Source organism: Brienomyrus brachyistius, chromosome 20, assembly GCF_023856365.1.
Source record: "Brienomyrus brachyistius isolate T26 chromosome 20, BBRACH_0.4, whole genome shotgun sequence".
Classification (NCBI taxonomy): domain Eukaryota; kingdom Metazoa; phylum Chordata; class Actinopteri; order Osteoglossiformes; family Mormyridae; genus Brienomyrus; species Brienomyrus brachyistius.
Window position 1 is genome coordinate 7,792,933 of NC_064552.1, and position 22,626 is coordinate 7,815,558.

At 42.1% G+C, this 22,626-nt stretch overlaps 1 protein-coding gene across 2 annotated transcripts; it reads left to right on the forward strand.

Annotated features, from left to right (window-relative positions):
• The first annotated feature begins 9,980 nt into the window (after nucleotides 1–9,980).
• LOC125715306 (anti-apoptotic protein NR13-like) lies at nucleotides 9,981–18,561 on the forward strand. Of its 2 annotated transcripts, none has more exons than XM_048986617.1 (4): nucleotides 9,981–10,115; nucleotides 16,716–17,128; nucleotides 17,684–17,779; nucleotides 18,396–18,561. In XM_048986617.1, the coding sequence occupies exons 1-4, from the start codon at nucleotides 10,013–10,015 to the stop codon at nucleotides 18,474–18,476; spliced, it is 693 nt and encodes a 230-aa protein (XP_048842574.1). In that variant the 5' UTR covers nucleotides 9,981–10,012; the 3' UTR covers nucleotides 18,477–18,561. The 2 variants fall into 2 exon arrangements, with proteins under 2 accessions (XP_048842574.1, XP_048842573.1); XM_048986616.1 differs by lacking the exon at nucleotides 9,981–10,115 and adding an exon at nucleotides 14,004–16,446.
• The last annotated feature ends 4,065 nt before the right edge of the window (nucleotides 18,562–22,626 follow it).

Consider the following 22,626-nt stretch of genomic DNA (forward strand, 5'->3'; position numbering starts at 1 on the left):
GAATATACTTGGTACTCAACCCTTAACAGTTCCACATCAGCTACATGGAAAGGTGCAAAAACAAAGTCTCAGAGCAGTTCCATACAGAAACGTCTGCTTTAAGTCAAACTGTAGTCAACTGTCCACAACTGCCAACAACACAAAAAACAGGCAGTTTTGGCTTCTCATTGACATACCCATGACCTGGATTGCTACATTCTCAGTTACACTTAACTGAAATCGCAGCATTATTTGATTTAAATGAAGAATTTAGTAATTAACATTATTATAATTGAAGGCATATGTTTGTAAAGATCTTTAGTATTTCTATAGCAGAACTAATCTTGCGTTTCGGTTGGGGTCTGGTCAGTTTTGCTGGTAACATTTTCGTTTTACTCAGTTAAGTGCAGAACTTGTTATGCGGCTGAGAAAGTGTTTTAAATTATAGTGTCAATATTCATGGAGATTGGAGTTATTGTGTAAGCTGCAGTCATGTCTTTCTTTAGCTCCTCTTGAATTATCGCGGCCAATGAGGTACGAGATTTTATGTTCATTTTGCGAGTTAATGGCGTGAGTGAGCTCCGTTTGTGGCGCCCCCTGGATGGATGGCGCCCTTAGCATTTGCCTATATTGCCTATGCCACGGGCCAGCCCTGACACTAGCCAAAGAGTGTCTCTTCTCAATTTGAATCTATTTTAAGAAAAATAAAAGATATAAAAAAAAATTTTAATAAATAATATATATATAAGATATAGTGGCTGGATAGTGTAGTGGTAAGATCGCCGCCTTTCACACGGGAGACCGGGGTTCGAATCCCGGTTGTGGCCTACCTCCAGTAGGGGTCCTTAGGCAAGACCTCCTCACGCTATACTGTGCCTACCTCAAAATATGAGAGACAAACATACGAATAGAGTCATGCCGGCTCAGACGTCGCCCGGATTAACAAGGTCTGCGCCAGATGTTGAGGAACCAGGACAATCTGACGATAAGTGGGCTACTGGAACAAGAACAAGACATGCATGGACAAGAGATGAGAACAAGGGACTGTTGGAATGCTACTATACAAGTAACCCCAGTGAAAGAGGTTACATGAAGCGGATGTGGGACCTATGGATTCTTCAACACCCCACATCAAGACTAACACCAAAACAACTAGTAGCTCAATGTTCCAACATCCGCAAGAAACAACTGCTATCACAACTAGAGATTGATGAGGTACAACACGAATGCTACGACAAGGGGGAGCCAGGACGACAGGTCAGGTATCATCATCATCCCCACATTCTGAGATTGGGTACCAAGCCCCAAGAACTACAAGCCCTAGTAGGCTGAATACAAGAGCAGCTGACCTGAGAAATAAGATCATGGCTAAGCTGGAAACCTGGACCCTCCGACACCGATTACCAAGAATGCGTGAAGTACCCTCAGAAGGTCTACTAGAAGATGTGAATGCAGCACTACGGACAATCCCTACTACAACCATCACTGACACCAACCAGCTGATCTACACCACAGCAACAGTGATCCTTGAGGTGCTTGGCTATAAGATGAACAACAGCCGCAAGGAGCAGTATCCCCCATGGAAGAGAAGGTTAGAGGCTAAAATCAAGGCAGCACGGAGGGAAGTTAGCCAGCTATCGGAATTACAGAAAGGTGTGATGAAAAAAGAGGTACCTAAGAAGTATAACAAGCTGTCCATAGCTGAGGCCTTAGAAACTGCCAAGCAAAGACTCACAGCCTTGGCTACCCGTCTGAAGAGGTACACCAGAGATATAGAAGCCAGGAGAATAAACCGGACCTTCTCCACTGAACCATCCAAGGTGTACTCTCAGTGGCAGGGTAATAGCATGAAGATAGACCCACCAAGGCTGGAGACTGAGCAATACTGGAAGAGCATATGGGAGAAAGAGGCATCACATAACAACAATGCACAGTGGCTTGTGGAACTAAGAGCAGACCACAGCAACCTCCCTGAACAAGCCCCAGTAACCATCACATTGGCAGACATCCAAGAAAGAGTCTCAAACATGAAGAACTGGACAGCACCAGGTCCTGACATGATCCACGCCTACTGGCTAAAGAAGTTAACTGCACTCCATGAGCGCCTGGCAGCACAGATGAACCAGCTGCTAATGGATGGGACCCACCCGGAATGGCTGACCAAAGGTAGGACAGTCCTGATACCGAAGGACCCCCAGAAGGGACCGGTCCCATCCAACTACCGGCCAATAACCTGCCTCTGCACAACATGGAAGCTCCTATCAGGCATCATAGCGGCTAAGATGAATAGGCACATGGATCAATACATGAGCGGGACCCAGAAAGGAATTGGTAGAGATACCAGAGGAGCAAAACACCAGCTACTGGTAGATAGAGCAGTCACTCAAGACTGTAAGACCAGACATACCAACCTGAGCACCGCCTGGATTGATTACAAGAAAGCCTATGACTCAATGCCTCACACATGGATCCTAGAATGCTTGGAACTGTACAAGATCAACAGGACTCTAAGAGCCTTCATCAGGAATTCAATGGGGCTGTGGAAAACAACTCTAGAGGCCAACTTCAAGCCAATAGCACAGGTTACCATTAAGTGCGGGATTTACCAAGGAGATGCCCTGTCCCCGCTGCTGTTCTGCATAGGCCTTAACCCTCTCAGCCAGATCATCAACAAGACTGGCTACGGATACCGACTACGGAATGGGCCGAACATCAGCCACCTCCTCTACATGGATGACATCAAGCTGTATGCCAAGAGTGAACGAGACATCGATTCACTGATCTACAGCAATGACATCGGAATGTCATTCGGGCTGGATAAGTGTAGTCGAATGGTAACAAAGAGGGGGAAAGTAGTCAGAACCGAGGGGATCGTACTGCCAGAGGGCAACATAGCAGACATTGAGGATAGCTACAAGTACCTTGGAATCCCGCAGGCAAACGGGAACCATGAAGAGGCCACAAGGAAAGCAGCAACAACCAAATACCTGCAACGAGTAAGGCAAGTCCTGAGAAGTCAGCTGAATGGGAGGAACAAGATCCGGGCAATCAATACCTACGCCCTACCAGTCATCAGATACCCCGCTGGCGTTATAAGCTGGCCAAAGGAGGAGATGGAAGCCACTGACATCAAGACAAGGAAGCTCCTCACAATGCATGGCGGGTTTCACCCCAAATCCAGCACACTGAGACTATACACTAAGCGGAAAGAAGGAGGCAGAGGACTAGTGAGCGTCAAAGCCACTATCCAGGATGAAACATCGAAGATCCATGATTACATCAGGAAGATGGCCCCGACTGATGACGTGCTCAGTGAATACCTCAGGCAACAGAAACCCAAGAAGGAAGAGGAGCAAGAACAGGAACCATCATGGAAAGATAAACCCCTGCACGGCATGTACCACCGGCAGATAGAGGAAGTGGCTGACATTGAAAAATCCTACCAGTGGCTGGACAAAGCTGGACTGAAAGACAGCACAGAGGCATTAATCATGGCAGCACAGGAACAAGCTCTAAGTACAAGATCAATAGAGGCTGGGGTCTACCACACCAGGCAGGACCCCAGGTGCAGGCTGTGCAAAGATGCCCCCGAGACGATCCAGCACATAACAGCAGGGTGCAAGATGCTAGCAGGCAAGGCGTACATGGAACGCCATAACCAAGTGGCTGGCATAGTGTACAGGAACATCTGCGGGGAGTATGGGCTGGAAGTCCCAGGGTCAAGATGGGAGACACCTCCAAAGGTGGCTGAGAATGATAAGGCTAAGATCCTGTGGGACTTCCAGATACAGACTGACAAACTGGTAATGGCTAACCAACCGGACATAGTAGTGGTGAACATGCAGAGGAAGAAGGCCGTAGTGATAGACGTAGCAATCCCAAGCGATGGTAACATCAGGAAGAAGGAACATGAGAAGCTCGAGAAATACCAAGGGCTGAGAGAAGAGCTAGAAAAGATGTGGAAGGTGAAGGTAACAGTGGTCCCAGTGGTAATTGGAACACTCGGGGCAGTAACGCCCAAACTGGGAGAGTGGCTCCAACAGATTCCAGGAATGACATCTGAGATCTCTGTCCAGAAGAGCGCAATCCTAGGAACAGCTAAGATACTGCGCAGGACCCTCAAGCTCCCAGGCCTCTGGTAGAGGACCCGAGCTTGAAGGACAAAGACCGCCCACAGGAGGGCGAGTGGGGAATTTTTTTTTATTTTTATATATATATATATATATATATATATATATATATATATATATACACACACACACACACACACACTTGCTTTTTCAAGATATTTGATGTTCTTTGTTGGATTAATGTCTTTTTTTGCTGGTTCTTTGCAGCAGAAAAAAACCAAGGTAATTTCTATACTGTAATATGAGCAGTTCCATACAGAAACGTCTGCTTTAAGTCAAACTGTAGTCAACTGTCCACAACTGCCAACAACACAAAAAACAGGCAGTTTTGGCTTCTCATTGACATACCCATGACCTGGATTGCTATATTCTCAGTGTCATGCCCGGCTCGTACGATCCTCGTGTGTGCCACGCCCCTGATTATCCACGTGTGCTTCCCTGATTGTACCCAGCTGTGTCTAGTTATTTTGATCAGTCCTGTCTATTTAAGTCCAAGTCTTGCATGTATCCCTTGTCCGTCATTGATGTTAGTTGACGTCCGGGAGGATCCCCCAGTGTGGGACCTTGTGAGCCGGAGCTGGGATATCCTGGATCGGCTGTCCCTGGAAGAGGACGTGCACCTTGCGGAGGAGGTGCGCGAAAACTTCCAGCGGATGGTCGAGCTCCGGACTGAGCGGTACGTCGCGCCAAGCGAACCAGGGACTATCCTCCCGCCGTCCGCCTTTACGGACGTAGTGCCGCCTCCCTCCCCAACCGTTACCCGGAAGAGGAGGAAGCATGCGATCGCCCCGACGATCGTTCTGGGGGCGTGCGATCTCACCCCTGCTTCCCTCCCAACCGTGGAGCAGGAGGACTCGCTGGCGCTTCCTAAGGAGGTCACCCGCGCTGCAAAGCTGCCTTCGCGGGCAGCTTCTCCAGTCCGGACAACACACCGGGCCGCGGAGCAGCCTGTGCAGCCACCTCCGCTGCTAGCTGCGACCGCCGGGCCTGAGGAGCTCCCTCTGCTCCTGCCGCCTGCGCATTCCGTGCAGCCGCCCGCGCCGGAGCAGCCGCCATTACCAGCGGATCCCTCGCAGCCACCTCTGCTGCCTGCTGTATCTGCGCAGCAAGTGCAGCCTCCTCTGTCTGCGGCTCCAGCGCCCGTGCATGCCGCCCCTGCCAGCGGATCCGCCGCCTAAGCAGCCGCTCCCTCTGCCTGCGGCTCCAGCAGCTCCCGAGCAGCCGCTCCCTCTGCCTGCGGCTCCAGCAGCTCCCGAGCAGCCGCTCCCTCTGCCTGCGGCTCCAGCAGCTCCCGAGCAGCCGCTCCCTCTGCCTGCGGCTCCAGCAGCTCCCGAGCAGGCGCTCCCTCTGTCTGCGTTGCCTGCAGCTCCCACGCCCGAGGCGCTCCCTCTGCCTGCGTTGCCTGTAGCTCCCACGCCCGAGGCACTCCCTCTGCCTGCGTTCCCTGCAGCTCCCGCGCCCACGCCCGAGGCACTCCCTCCGCCTCCAGTGACTGTGACCCCAACCCCAGTGACTCCCGTACCTGACCCCTCTCCAGTCCCTTCTGCCCCAGTCCCCGAGGAGGTCCTGGAGGACCCCACCGTCACTCCTCCCTCCTCGGAGGTGGAGGAGTTTGAATGGGACCCATCGGGGACCCTCTTGGTGACTCCTCCGCCCTCGTCCCGGTGAGCTCGACCCCGACCAGAGGTCCGTATGTCTGTGTCCCGCAAGGGGAGAGGACACAGACGTAGGGCTGGGGTCCCTCCCGCCCTGCCCCCTGGCTCGCCCTCCCTCGCCTGCGCTGGGGCTCAGTCGGCACCTGCGGGTCCTGGCTGTCTGGGTCGGCTGTCGCCTGCGGGTCCCCCTCCACGGCCTCGTCGCCCTGCCTCGCTCCCCACTCCGGTGCCCGGTCGGTCACCTGCAGGCTCTCCAACGGCGGCTCCTCGGTCGCCTGCTGGTCCCCCACCTCCTGTGCGTCGAAGGACGTCACCATCTACTGCGGCTCCCCCCCTCTCCTTGCCCTCACCAGGGTCCCCTCCAGCTCCCTTGTCCCCTTCCCTGGTGCTCCCTCCTCGGCCCCTCCGTCAGTCCCTCGCCCTGCCTCCTCTGCCCCTCTGAGGTCCCCTCCAGCTCCGGCCTCCCGGGCGCCAATGGCCCCTCCGGCTGCCTCCCGTCGCCTGCTGGGGCTACCTTGGGCTCCCCTTTATTCCCCTGCCTTCTCTACTTACTCCCCTTTGCTCCTCCTCCTGGTTTTGTCCATCCTGTTCCCATTCCTAGTCCCTTTGTTCCTCCTCCGTTCACCCCTGGTTCTTTTGTTCCGCCTGTTCCCACTGTGTCCCCTTTCATGGTTTGTCTGTCTGCCTTCCCTGTCCTCTGTCAAGTTTTGTTCTACTTCCTGTCTTTGTGCCAGTTCTGTCTGTCTGTCCTTTTCCCTGTCTCTCGTTAATGGGTTTTTTTATTGTTTTTCAGGTACTGGTTCCCCGGTCTCGTCTCGTCCATCGCCTCCACTGAGGCGCGCCTTTGGGGGGGGGGGGGGTTCTGTCATGCCCGGCTCGTACGATCCTCGTATTTGCCACGCCCTTGATTATCCATGTCTGCTTCCCTGATTGTACCCAGCTGTGTCTAGTTATTTTGATCAGTCCTGTCTATTTAAGTCCAAGTCTTGCATGTATCCCTTGTCCGTCATTGATGTTAGTTGACGTCCGATGTTTCCTGTTCCCTGCTTGTCCCGATTAAACCCCCGTTTTCCCCGGATTCTGGTCTCCTGCCTGCTTCCTGCCTGTGCACATTCCCCGCGTACCCACCGATCGTGACAGATCGTGACACTCAGTTACACGTTTTATTTTTATTACATACCTACTTCATCAATTAGTTAATAATGATGTGCCCCATCAAGTAAAGTCATGAAATTATCATTAATTAACAAACCATCAGTTATTATAGGTACAGATCATTAAGTAACTGGAAATAGGCAAACTTTTATTAAGCATACTTAATATTTACTCAAGGATAAATTCGCAATAAAGTGTCTTACCAAAAAGTGACGCCAACATATATGCATGTCATTAACCAATATGTTGAGATTACATTCATTTACCACTGTACATCATACATGTTACATGTCAATAAAAACTCTTTGACAAAGTCTTCTTTTCTCAAAAAATGGTCTTTATTGGAGGGTAGAAATTACATTAATGCTTTGCTAAAAACCAACAACCAGAAAAAATGAAATTGTCCATATTACAGTATAGAAATTACCTTGGTTTTTTTCTGCTGCAAAGAACCAGCAAAAAAAGACAGGAATCCAACAAAGAACATCAAATATCTTGAAAAAGCAAGTGTGTGTGTGTGTGTGTGTGTGTATATATATATATATATATATATATATATATATATATATATATATATATATTATTTATAAAAATTTTTTTTAATATCTTTTATTTTTCTTAAAATAGATTCAAATTGAGAAGAGACACTCTTTGGCTAGTGTCAGGGCTGGCCCGTGGCATAGGCAATATAGGCAAATGCTAAGGGCGCCATCCATCCAGGGGGCGCCACAAACGGAGCTCACTCACGCCATTAACTCGCAAAATGAACATAAAATCTCGTACCTCATTGGCCGCGATAATTCAAGAGGAGCTAAAGAAAGACATGACTGCAGCTTACACAATAACTCCAATCTCCATGAATATTGACACTATAATTTAAAACACTTTCTCAGCCGCATAACAAGTTCTGCACTTAACTGAGTAAAACGAAAATGTTACCAGCAAAACTGACCAGACCCCAACCGATACGCAAGATAAGTTCTGCTATAGAAATACTAAAGATCTTTACAAACATATGCCTTCAATTATAATAATGTTAATTACTAAATTCTTCATTTAAATCAAATAATGCTGCGATTTCAGTTAAGTGTAACTGAGAATGTAGCAATCCAGGTCATGGGTATGTCAATGAGAAGCCAAAACTGCCTGTTTTTTGTGTTGTTGGCAGTTGTGGACAGTTGACTACAGTTTGACTTAAAGCAGACGTTTCTGTATGGAACTGCTCTGAGACTTTGTTTTTGCACCTTTCCATGTAGCTGATGTGGAACTGTTAAGGGTTGAGTACCAAGTATATTCCTGTACTAACACATCAAAGCTGCTCTGCACCCTCACAGAGGCTTAAGGTATGATATCTGCAGAAAATCCATCCATCCATCCATTTTCCAAACCGCTTATCCTTCTGGGTCACGGGGGGTCTGGAGCCTATCCTGGAAGCTACGGGCACGAGGCAGGGAACAACCCAGGACAGGGGGCCAGCCCATCGCAGGGCACACTCACACACCATTCACTCACACATGCACTCCTACGAGCAATTTAGTAACTCTAATTAGCCGCAGCATGTCTTTGGATTGTGGGGGAAAACCAGAGTTCCCAGAGGAAACCCCACGACGACATGGGGAGAACATGTCTGCAGAAAAACTTCCTGGAAACGTTGATCACCAATTTAGGGCAGCACAACTGACCATATCGGCAGTTACACCCCTCCTCCATCTATTAGTTTTTAATTTAGGGCACTGTCTTATTATTTAGTTGAGGTTTACATTCATTCGGTTTACATGTGCAGCATTTAATAGACGCTTTTATCCAAAATGATTTCTATTTCCTAACTACAGGGGACAGTCTCCCTGGAGCCACTTGGGGTTAATGGTCTTGCTCAGGGACCCAATAATGGTAGCACTGATTTTAAACCCATCACCTCTTGGTCCAGCAGCAAGTATCCTATCACTAGGCTGCCACCACCACCATCTTTAAGTTAAACAATAGACCAATAGACAATATTCTGTTAATTACTAAGTAATTAATTTGGTCAGAAATGTGTTAGTAGGTAAGAAAGACATTTAATGCTTAATCTTGTATGACTTCATTGGGTGTTAAGGTGCATGCGTCAGGATTTCCTGATGTGTACATTGTTAATAAATGCATTAACTCATGGTTACTTTGGCATTAGTTCACTTATTAATATATGCTTAATTGTTGACCCGTATTGTAAAGTGTTACCCAAGTATCTGTCCCTATTTTTGGTCTCTTAAAAAGTTTTTAAAATTCTGAGGCAGAAAAGTATGTAAACCAAACAAAAAACATGTATTCAAAAAATGCCAAATAAGATTAACGTAGTATTGTTTAGTCCGGATACTCCGGTTCCCCCCTAAAGTCCAAAGACATTCTGAGGCTAATTGGACTTGCTAACTTGCCTGTAGGAGTGCATGTGTGAGTGCATGGTGTGTGAGTGTGCCCTGCGATGGGCCCGCCCCCCTATCCTGAGTTGTTCCGGCTCCGGACCCCCCGCGACCCAGTAGGATAAGCGGTCTGGAAAATGGATGGATGGATAGTATTGTTTAGGTGGGACAGAGAGAGGTTGGAGCCACACCTTTTTCTCTAGTGAGGATCGATAACTCATCTGTATTCGGCAATTGGGGCGTTTATTTTTTTGCCCCTAAAAAGTTCTATAATTAGACGGGACATTTGGTAAGACCTTTCGCAAGACAGTTGTAATATAGGTTACTCAAATTTTGTTTCACATTTGGATTTTAGAGATACAATATTTTCAAAAATATTTTAGCAATTTTAGGTAAACAAGAATTGCCACTGAACGAGTTGGTGAATGAATCATAACGAATCTTTTAGATGACATGTCCTAAAATATTCGCCCATCACTAATACCCACAAAGTGTCTCGACCGTGCGCGAAATGCACCAACATGTCAGATAACGATCTTTGCTTTCAGTGGGCGGCACGGTGTGACGTAAATTGCCAGTTTTTTTTTTTGACGTTGTTTAGAACGTTCCGAATTTACGTCACAATCTCCCTAGTAACGGAGACGCTTATTTATGCTACAGGATAGGAAACAATACTCATTTCGTTTCGGATAGGAAGATGGGAATCATGAAATTTGCGTGTGCAACTGGAGTGATGGCTGCTGCCGCTGGTGCAGCGTACCTCTACCGGCGGTTTAGGAAAACGCCAGTGCAGGAGGAAGGTACCTGAATAGTTATGGTCTCTATGTATATATAATAGCATGGATGGTGTCATGGCGTCGGTATATTAATATGATGCATATTGTTGTTATATAGTTTTATACCAGTGATTAAAAATATGCTTCATGTGTCCCTCTCAAAATTGCATATCTTTGGTACCATGAAAAAATTTAACGTGAAAATTTGCTTATTTTCACCAAAAATATGGTTTTATTGTTGTATTTCTGACAGCCGATAATTATCCAGTCATTGAGTATCCAAAGCATAGCAGTGTTTCTTGTCTCCTTTCAGTGACTATGGCCACTTCATTGTGTGACGAAAGTCTTATGGTGGCTAATGACTACATGAAATTCTGCATGGGAATCAGGAGGACACCTCCCAGCGAGTCGGCAAAAGCCATGCGTTACCTGGCAAAGGAGGTGGAATATATGTATTCGATTGAACTGCGCCATGTTTTGCAATCATTCTTGATCACCTGTCACTTGAACACCTGGACCAAACTAAGGAATGTTATGGTGGATATGATCGATAATGAAGATATGAGTTGGAGCCAGATTGTGGTTCTCTTCGCCTTCACCGGAATACTAGCAGTTAAAACGTCTGCCATAGATGAAGATACCGCCTGCTGCAAACGCTTGGCGGAGATGATAACTGATGTTCTTAATAACGAAAAACAAGAATGGATGATCCAAAATGGAGGCTGGGTAGGTACATGTAATTTTGTAATCAAAAACTGCTCCTTTTATGAAGTTTCTTGTTATATATATTTTTTTGTCCGTGGTTGTCTTGCCTGTGTTAGAAAGTTTGGTGGTTATACCACCAAAGCACTCCAAGAATGTGAAATCTGGGAGAACGTGTTCTCAGCATTTTGCTCAGCATTTCTGCTGTGTTTCAATGAACAAAGCGTAATATCTCATTAGTTATATTGATACCAGAAATCAATTTCTAGTTATCTTGGTAAATGCTACTCTTTAAAGGAATTCAGGGTTAATTTATTACACAAAGACATCTTTTTCAAAATTTTGTTCCTGAAATGCCTGTCTTGATATTTCAACCTGCCAACCCAAGGTTTATGTATGTTTCTCCTTCCATGGTGATCAATAAGTGGGGAAAATGTTGGACTGAGTCTTGAGAATCAACCTTCATCCTTTAAAGACTGACAGATATGTTTGCTTTTACCCGTGCCTGCTTCGGTGTCTCCTCCTCCTCTTTGTCTCCAAGGTTATAACTGCCATTTATCCTCTCTGTCTCTTGTATAGAGGGGGTTTGTGGACTATACTCGGATATTCAGTCCGAGATATCCAGAGTCACCTGCTCTCCTCACAGCTGCAAAGTTGGCAGTTGCCTTTCTTCTTGTATGTTAGAGTATTTCCTTTCCATGCTTTTCAGAGAAATTTTTTCCTAAAAGATTAATGATCAAGTTTTTGTTCATTTGTTAATGTACATATGGTTCACTGTTGTTTCCCATTACCCATGACCCATTTCTTGAAAATGTGAAATTACCTATAGTCTGTATATTTGTTTCATTTTATGACATTGTTACCCATACAGTTGTACAGTGTAAAACCTCCAAAAAATGTTAATAGTTAGAATTAAATTAATTGTGCTAAACATTTTCTCCCCTTTTTATGAAAGTAGTATATTTTAATCTAGTGGAAGTGGTTTTTTTTTTACGTTTTAAGTAACTTGCAATAACAGATTTGAAATGAGAGACGTTCTACTAATATAACGTCTGACGTTAAACGGGTGTGGGAATTTTGTTAAAGATTAAAGATTTGGTTCGGGATTTGCTTATCATATTATGAAGTTTGTGATTTACGTGTATAGTTTACAATGTAGTTGCTAACATAGCAAGCTCAAGCAGCGAGGAGCCAACTTACAATGCTTAAAGACAAGGTCACAGAGATGTTTCACTTAACAACTGCCTCTGTATTGTTTTTTTTTTTATAGATCTGTTACCTGCTGAAAAGAACCTTTCCAGGCTCAGTCCCATCTTCTTGTATAATAATCAAGTAATTGCCAGGAACAAGAGTCTGCTAGACAGGACATTCTACCAGAAACGTGCATTATCTGTCCTGGATTGTTACAGTGAATAAAACTTGTATTATCCAGAAAAGTTCGATGGTTCATTTCTGCAAATGTTTCTATGAAAGAGTATATCATTCATTAGATTCTCAGATGTTTTTTCTTTATTAACACTTTTGAAAATGACAAATTCTGAAAAATTGACTCCCCCTAGCCAAATTGGGCTACGTTCTTCATAATTTTGTTATGATAAAAAACTTTTATTTAAAAGAAACACACTTAAAATGTAACAAGTTTAGGATTTTTCAAGTATTCATAATGTTAGGAACATGTAGTGCCTCAAATTAAAAAAATAAAATAAACTGTGTATAGTTTAACAGTGCAAGTATGCTAAAGAACAAACATAAAACAATGCCAAGTCTGTAATGCTGGCAAACAATATCTAACTTTATTTTTCATCTCAAAAAAATCTTGATTAGAACTGCATCTAGAATCATTTGGAACCTTTCTGAAGGCAAATTGGTGGCAGGAATACAAAGATACTGCTTAGCTAGGAGGCTCACTTTTAGGAAAGGCTCATGAAGGCTTTCCACCATTCCATAGGACTGATTTCACTGTCCACACAAAGTGTTTGGAGATAGTTTTTGAGTTCAGCTTCAGTCGACTTTTTTCGCTGATGCTGGTGCTCCTTCTTCAGCTTCTGGTGTAATGACAGAACAGAATGAATTCTCTTCTTTGGCTTTATTGAGGAAATGTGCAATTAACTGTGAAATACTGGATTTCACTTCTTCATAACCAAGAAGAAAGTTGTTTAATTTTCAGTAATTGGCCTTGATATAGCCACTATTTGAGGGGAATACATTTATAGAGATTGATATAGCTTTATGGTCACTAATGGGACAGGGGAAAATATTCACTGTCATATCCTGCTCTTTAATACAATTGGAGACCAACCAAAAGTCAGCATGGGATAGATAGCCTTGCATGGTCTTTGTTATTCCAGGTGAACATAACCGTATCTGGAAATTTGGCTCTCAATACATCCACCAAATCAAAATTTTCCATGAAAGATTTAAGAAAAGTGTTTCTACTACTGCAAACATGTGGCCATCAATCAATCTGAGGATTTAAGACTACACTAAAATCCCCTCCCATCATTATATGGGAGTTAGAGAAATGAGCCAACCAGTGTTTAAGCCTGTTTTCTATGCTCATAAACAATTGTATGTTCTCTGCACATGAGTTGTGCCCATACACATTTTAAATAATAAAAGTAACATTATTGTGATTAATGACCTGACAAATAAAATGTCCTTTTGGGTCGGCATCTGTGTGTATAATATTGCCGTTAAACCTATGTTTTACAGTTAACACACCTGCTAATATTTCACTGCAATGAGAAAACCATAGATCATAACCCCACTGACTTCTCCAAAAATTAACATCCTTTGAAACTGAGTGAGATTCCTGGTAAAAACATAAATCTGTGTTCTGCTGTTTTGCAAATAAAAATAATGCTTTACGTTTAATGATATTTCTTAACCCCCTGGCATTTAACGAAAATCCATCCATCCATTTTCCAAACCGCTTATCCTACTGGGTCGCGGGGGGTCTGGAGCCTATCCTGGAAGCAATGGGTACGAGGCAGGGAACAACCCAGGATGGGGGGCCAGCCCATCGCAGGGCACACACACACACACACACACCATTCCCTCACAATTTATATTATTATAATTATGTAATATTATTCATATTAATCTAAATCTGCAGGATAATATTATTAAAGCCTTGAAATAGATCTAGTTGAGTACACCCCATGCTCCCCTTTAGACTCACCCCTGCATGCAGCAGGTATCACTGTCACAAAGTGTGACGTACTGCTGCTGTCAGCCTGCTACAGGTTGCCAAATTTAAATATTGTGTCAGACTAAGCTAACAGTTTATCTACATACAAATAGCTTCTATTTCAACTTGTATAGCTTTACTGTAGCCTTGCTGCTGTGGAAGACAAACGGCGGTGGATGGGAAAACATTGCTTTTCTTTCAGCTTGTTGAACAGCTGGTTTGATTAAGGACTCTCGTCAGCTCTTTACCAGTAAAGGTTTAGTAGTGATTACAAGCACTGCTACTGTTTTCCGTCACTCCACCTGAGTTCACCATCTCTGTAACGGAACCGTCTCTTTGCTGTTAGTGTATAGACAGGCTCCAGCTCCATGTTAATTAAACTACGACAGCATCATTTTCACTGCTGTTGTGTTATCGGTGTTTTTGTTGAGGAAAAATAGGGGTTGCTTGGGCTGAATCTTGTTGTACTTTTTAAATTCACACATATGCCCATAAATACGTTTCTGTCGCAGGTCTATTTTAGCCGCAGATGTGAGTGAAGCGCTCGCGCTCACCTTGTACTGGTTCCGCTCTGTGGACTGGATGCATAGACTGGGTGTTTTCTATTAAGATGCTGAATCGTTGAGGTTGTGCTGTTGTGGTAATCTAGTTTAGTTTTACAATGGACACACTGTACGGTATTTTCGCTTTTCTTTTGTTCCCAAACTTTAGACACTTTTCGTCTTTTTCTCTGACTATTTTCCTTGTTTTCCTCCATTGCGCCATAAAATCAAACCTGCTACACGTAAGGCAGCGACAGTAATAGTCCGAGTGAAACGCAGTGATCACTAAGCAGTACATAGTTGTGCGGATTATACGAAGCATAGAAGCAAAGAATTTGCATCGAGGATTTTTTTGTAATCCAGTTATCCGAGTTGCTCGATGAATCGTTGCAGCACTACGTGGATATGACAAAAAAAATCATCACGATAATTTTTCCTGCATTGATCGACATCGATAATTATCAATAGTATTCAAAATAATAAAAATAACCCTATTCTGACATACATTTAAATAAACAATGTCAGGTGACGAATATTTATTTTCAAACAAATTTTACTATTTACGTACAAAATTCCCTTAAAATTACAAAAGGTTATTTATTGATTTTCAAATATTCAAAGTAATACATAGCTGGAATGAACAAAACCGTATAATAATGTAGCAATGTGTAAAACAGTATAATACAAATATGTTAAAGGGCAAACTTAAAATAAAGCAGGAAAGAACTGACTGCAACAAGTATCTGTCTCTATTTTTGGTCTCTTAAAAACTTTTTTAAATTCTGAGGTAGAAAACTATCTAAACTAAACAAAAAACATGTATTCAAAAAATGCCAAATAAGATTAACGTAGTATTGTTTAGGCGGGAGCGAGAGAGGCTGGAGCCACACCCTTTTCCCTTGTGAGGATCGATAACTCATCTGTATTCGGCAAGTGGGATGTTTATTTTTTACGCCTAAAAAGTTCTATAATTAGACGGGACATTTGGCAAGTCAAATTTTGTTTCATATTTGGATTTTAGAGATAGAATATTTTCACGTTTTTAAACGATTTTGACCAATGTTTGTTAGCGCTTGGACTCGTTAGTTGACTGCATGATAAGCTGCTAGGTTTGCGTTTTTAACAGACATGAGAATCTAAGGTACAATGTTAAGAGACAGACTATAATTCAATAAAAAATACTTCTCACATTACTTATTCGGGGTTGCAAACTCTCATGTATCTGGCGACACTCACGCTCATGCAAGAAATCTTACAGATTTCAATACAAATTTCGTTCCGTTGTGAACCTAGAATTAACTACATCAAAACTTGGGGATAGTTTGCAAACTTTACAGAAACTGTTACCTGTATACATGTAAATGCGTGTGCAGACTTAACTAGAATTTAAAATCTCATGCCAGCCAACTGACCAAAGTAGGCTACCCTACTTGTTTGTGGTATTTAGCTTGCTCCTTAGCAATTTTCTCGTTGACATATCGGAAAACAGGTGTTTCAGAGCAATTTTAGGTAAACAAGAATTGCCACTGAACGAGTTGGTGAATGAATCATAACGAATCTTTTAGATGACATGTCCTAAAATATTCGCCCATTACTAATACCCACAAAGTGTCTCGACCGTGCGCGAAATGCACCAACATGTCAGATAACGATCTTTGCTTTCAGTGGGCAGCATGGTGTGACGTAAATTGCCAGTTTTTTTTTTTTTTTGAAGTTCTTTAGAACGTTCCGAATTTACGTCACAATCTCCCTAGTAACGGAGACGCTTATATATGCTACAGGATAGGAAACAATACTCATTTCGTTTCGGATAGGAAGATGGGAATCATGAAATTTGCGTGTGCAACTGGAGTGGTAGCTGCTGCCGCTGGTGCAGCGTACCTCTACCGGCGGTTTAGGAAAACGCCAGTGCAGGAGGAAGGTACCTGAATAGTTATGGTCTCTATGTATATATAATAGCATGGATGGTGTCATGGCGTTGATATATTAATATGATGTACATTGTTGTTATATATTTTTATACCATTTGTCCCACTCAAAATTGCATATCTTTGGCACCATGAAGAAATTTAACGTGAAAATTTGCTTATTTTCACCAAAAATATGGTTTTATTGTTGTATTTCTGACAGCCGATAATTATCCAGTCATTGAGTATCCAAAGCATAGCAGTGTTTCTTGTCTCTTTTCAGTGAATATGGCCACCTCATTGCGTGACGAAACTCTAATCGTGGCTAATGACTACATGCAATTTTGCATGGGAATCAGGAGGACACCTCCCAGCGAGTCAGCAAAAGCCATGCGTTACCTGGCAAAGGAGGTGGAATATATGTATGGGATCGAACTGCGCCATCTCATGCAGTCATTCTTAATCACATGTCACTTGAACACCTGGACCAAACTAAGGAGTGTGATGCTGGACATGACTGATAATGAAGACATGAGTTGGGGTCAGGTTGTGATTCTCTTCGCCTTCACGGGAATACTGGCAGTACAAATGTCTGCCATAGATGAAGATGTCTCCTGCTGCAGACGGCTAGCAGAAATGATAACCGATGTTCTCTGTAATGAAAAAGAAGAATGGATGATCCAAAATGGAGGCTGGGTAGGTGCATGTAATTTTGTAATCAAAAACTGCTCCTTTTATGAAGTTTCTTGTTATATATATTTTTTTGTCCGTGGTTGTCTTGCCTGTGTTAGAAAGTTTGGTGGTTATACCACGAAAGCACTCCAAGAATGTGGAATCTGGGAGAACATGTTCTCAGCATTTTGCTCAGCATTTCTGCTGTGTTTCAGTGAACAAAGCCTAATATCTCATTAGTTATATTGATACCAGAAATCAATTTCTAGTTATCTTGGTAAATGCTACTCTTTAAAGGAATTCAGGGTTAATTTATTACACAAAGACATCTTTTTCAAAATTTTGTTCCTGAAATGTCTGTCTTGATATTTCAACCTGCCAACCCAAGGTTTATGTATGTTTCTCCTTCCATGGTGATCAATAAGTGGGGAAAATGTTGGACTGAGTCTTGAGAATCAACCTTCATCCTTTAAAGACTGACAGATATGTTTGCTTTTACCCGTGCCTGCTTCGGTGTCTCCTCCTCCTCTTTGTCTCCAAGGTTATAACTGCCATTTATCCTCTCTGTCTCTTGTATAGAGGGGGTTCGTGGACTATACTCGGATATTCAGTCCGAGATATCCAGAGTCACCTGCTCTCCTCACAGCTGCAAAGTTGGCAGTCGCCTTTCTTCTTGTATGTTAGAGTATTTCCTTTCCATGCTTTTCAGAGAAATGTTTTCCTAAAAGTTTTTTTGATCAAGTTTTTGTTAATTTGTTAATGTACATATGGTTCACTGTTGTTTCCCATTACCTATGACCCATTTCTTGAAAATGAGAAATTACCTATAGTCTGTATATTTGTTTCATTTTATGACATTGTTACCCATACAGTTGTACAGTGTAAAAACTCCAAAAAATGTTAATAGTTAGAATTAAATTAATTGTGCTAAACATTTTCTCCACTTTTCATGAAAGTAGTATATTTTAATCTAGTGGAAGTGTTTTTTTTTTAAGTTTTAACTTGCAATACTTGCAATATTGCAATAACTTGCAATAACAAATTTAAAGAGACTCAAATGAGAGACGTTCTACTAATACAACGTCTGACGTTAAACAGGTGTGGGAATTTTGTTAAAGATTTGGTTCGGGATTTGCTCATCATATTATGAAGTTTGTGATTTACGTGTATAGTTTACAATGTAGTTGCTAACATAGCAAGCTCAAGCAGCGAGGAGCCAACTTACAATGCTTAAAGACAAGGTCACAGAGATGTTTGACTTAACAACTGCCTCTGTATTGTTTTTTTATAGATCTGTTACCTGCTGAAAAGAACCTTTCCAGGCTCAGTCCCATCTTCATGCATTATAATCAAGCAACTGCCAGGAACATGAGTCTGCTAGACGGGACATTCTACTAGAAATGTGCATTGTCTGTCCTGGATTGTTACAGTGAATAAAACTTATATTATCCAAAAAAGTCTAAAACTGATTCAGTGGTTCATTTCTGCGAATGTTTCTATCAAAGAGTATATCATTCATTAGATTCTCAGATGTTTTTTCTTTATTAACAGTTTTAAAAATTACAAATCCTGTGACAAATCTTCAGCTAAACGGAGCTTGTTGTTACGCAAGAAGGGATGATTTTTTGCAGCCCTCCAAAGTGTATCTTTGTAAGATCTCAGAGAAAACCGAATGATGATGGCTCTTGGCTTGGTGTTTGCTTGTGCCAACTTCCCGAGGCAATGTGCAATGTCGATGGCCTAAATATCTTTGAGCTTTTCCTTCTGGAGAATGGTTTGACACAGTTCCACCGCTTTACCCCTCACATTTTCGTTTCGACTTTCACGAATGCTGTAAAGCTTTAAGTTCCACCTTCTAGAGTATGATTCCAGATCAGGAGTTTAGATAATTTCTGTTCTTCCTCTTTGAATCGAGTATGGACATTATCCACTCTCTTCTCTGTGTCTTTAATGTCACTGCACGCAAAGTCCCACGTTATCTTCAGATCCTCGATTTTCAAAGACTTGTCATCTATTTTCTTAGAGTTTTCATTTACCAGCTTTTCAATGGAGTCAGCTTGCTCATTAATGAGTTTCGATAGGGTATGGATGATGCATAAAGAGTTTTTTTTAGCAGCGGCTTACACACTCAACAATAATTCTATTTTACAAATCTTTAAAAATGTTTTTTTTTGTTAAATTAATTATTATTATTTATAATTAATTATTATTATAATTCATAATTATAAATGTAATTGCACGTGTTCGATTTAGAGAATACCATATCGTGACCGTAAACAGTATCCTAGCATGCAATATCAGATTTTTACCAGACTTGTTACTGTTTATGGTTTGTTTGTAGTTTGTCTCTCGAAAAAAGAATATCGCTATGAATGTACTAAAATACTTTATAAAGCTTTTAATGTGGTTTGACTAGTTCCTGTTTCTTGGTCTCTCGGAAATAATAATCTTACTCCAAAACTGCTAAAATATGAAGCAACTACACACAGCAGCGTATTCATGGAGGCAACCATGTTTGTTCCGAGTTGTGGTAGCTCGAACTGGAGATTGTCGGACTCGGGAATTTCCGAGTTCTGAGAGAAAAACTGGAACGCACCATTAATTATTAATTACACGCATGACGTTTGCATCCCTGGAAGTTCTGCTATTTCTCCCGGATATCACGTAAAGCAGTGAGAACTGGTATTCAATTAACTTACCTTGTAAAATTACGTTTTAATAAATGACATAGATGCTCTAATAGTACACGTAAGTTAATGGTTTATTTATTGTTAGTTACTGTAATGTTGCGCTGATTTATTTCGTGATTTAATCGTAAGTAAAAATTGCATTGTACTCTGCCCATGACAATAAAAACTTTGAATCCTTGAAATACATGTATTTGATCTTTTTCCTGCCAGCTACGTTTTTTTTACACAGGACCACTATACACAATAGTTAACTTTTTTCACCGCTAACAGTTTGGATCAGGAGTTGGTTATTGTAAAAGAAGGAATGTGCATGCAGATGATATTTGTATAGCTATATCTACACCCCTCTGGCAGTGCTGCCATTGCAGTCATGTCTCGCACCCTACGAGGCGTAGAAGTTGTCCGACTTCGCTGCAGTCAGTTTATACTCCACTCCTGCAGAGGCCAGCAGATCGCGCCCCACGTCACCTCAGCTGCAGAAATTACAATGTCGTCGGTGATTGGCCGTTGTTCTGGCGTTCAGTAAACCTCTGCTCGATAGGCGATTACCATCGAGTTGTCTGTCTCAGCATTTTCTCTAAAACTGAGCAAACTTTTTTGGTCGAGTTTTATAGTCTGTGTGTATCATCGTTATCGTACTCATTTTTTATCGATAAAAAATTGAGATCGTTTTATCGCCCAGCACTACTGGATAGTGTCCATGTCTCGCAGCTATACCGCAAGACAGGGAGCACCAAGACTCCAAAGACTAGGACCACTGACCTTTCTAAAGATATCGGGAGCGCCATTTTTCAGTGACTTCATGACTCCTCATGCTCTCCTGATCTTCATAGGAAGAGTCATGATGCTACGATTGTACAACATCCTTGGTAAGACACCATCTAGAATATTGTGTGCAGGTTTGGTTACCATACCTTAAAAAAACACATTGCTGCCTTGGAAAAGGTTCAACGTAGGGCTACAAGAATAATTCCTGGTCCTAGAGGAATGTCTTATGAGGAGAGGTTAGCTGAGCTGTTTAGCCTCGTGCAAAGGAGACTAAGGGGGGTTATGATCCAGGTATATAAGATTCTACCAGGTCTTGATGCAGTTTAGCCAAATGGCTACTTTAATATTAGTTTAAATACTAGAACTCGTGGTCATAGGTGGAAATTAGTGGGAGAACATTTTAAACTGGATTTGAGGAAGCACTTCTTTACAATGCGTGTGGTATGAGTATGGAATAGTTTTTCATGTTAGTGTAGTGCAAGCTAAGACCTTAAATCAGAGCCAGATAAGATTTTAACAACTCTGAGCTATTAGTTAAGTTCTCCACAAACAAGCTTGATGGGCCAAATGGCCTCCTCTCCTTTGTAAATTTCTGATGTTCTTTCTTCTTAAGAATGGATAAAACTAGATGCTAAAAACTCTTAATTGTTGGGGTTTGTTATAGAGCACCCAATGTAACTGCAGAGGAAAGCAGAATGTTATATGATGATATCAGGATTATGAGTAATAAAAATTATGTGGTGGTTATGGGTGATTTTAATTTACCTGGGATTCAGTGGGACACAGTCTCTGGCTCTTCTGTAAATGAACTTGAGATGGTGGAATTAGTACGGGATTGTTTTTTTACTGTTTAATACCCCTACCAGGGCTTAAGCCCTTCTTTATCTTGTTTTCTCTAATAACCAGGATAGGATTGGAAAATTAGAGGTTTTAGAACCACTGGACGGTAGTGATCATAACATGGTTAAATTCGAGGTTAATTTTAGTGTCCGAAGAGCAAAGTCCAAAACAAAAGTATGCACTGTTAGGAAGGCTAACTTTAATGGTATGAGACTAAAATTAAAAACTGTAAACTGGACAGAGTTAAATCGCAAAACGGATGAAGAGGCATGGGAATTCAAAAGCACATTTTTGCAAGTGCAAAAGGACCCGTTCTGTTTCCAGCAAAACTAAATCTAGGAAACTACAACCAAGGTGGTTTACTAAGGAAATGAAGAATAAAGTCAGGAGGAAAAGGGCTCTGTTCCACAAATGGAAGATAACTAATGACTTCAAAATTAAACAGGAGTATCTAAGTCTACAGGTTGACTTAAAAAATAGCATTAGACTTGCCGAGAGGAAAGTAGAAAGAAAAATTGCATTGGAGGCTAAAGATGACAATATCAGCTTCTTCCAATATTTTAACTCCAAAAGAGCTCTAAAAGCTGAAATCAGAAATTTGCAGGATAGTAAGGGCCTTATAATTGAAAATGAAATTGATATAGTAAATGAGTTGAATGATTATTTTACACGGGTGTTCACAGTATTTAGTGTTCACCACCATTTAGTACGAATACAGCGTCGTCTATAACCAATATATGTGTAACTGAGGCTGATGGGGTACAAAGCCTAGCTAAGTTCAAAATAAATAAATCGCAGGGCCCTGATGGCATCTTACCTATAGTTTTAAAAGAGATGAGGGATATTATTAGCCAACCTTCAACATTAATATTCCAGAAATTGTTATCTGCTGGCGTGGTACCCTCAGATTGGAAACATGCTAATATAACGCCCATATTCAAAAAAGGGGATAGAAGTAATCCAGGCCAATCATATAGGCCAATCAGTTTACCTGGCATTACTGGAAAAATAATGGAAGCTATAATTCAAGTGAAAATGGTAGATTACCTGGATGCAAATTAGGGCTGCAGCTATCGATTATTTTGGTAATCGAGTATTCTATCAATTATTCCATCGATTAATCGAGTAATCGGATAAAAAATACTTTTGTCTTATTAAACAGCAATCATAACTATTCTTAAAATGAATAACTCATGGGTTTTCGTTTTAGGAACATTTTCAATA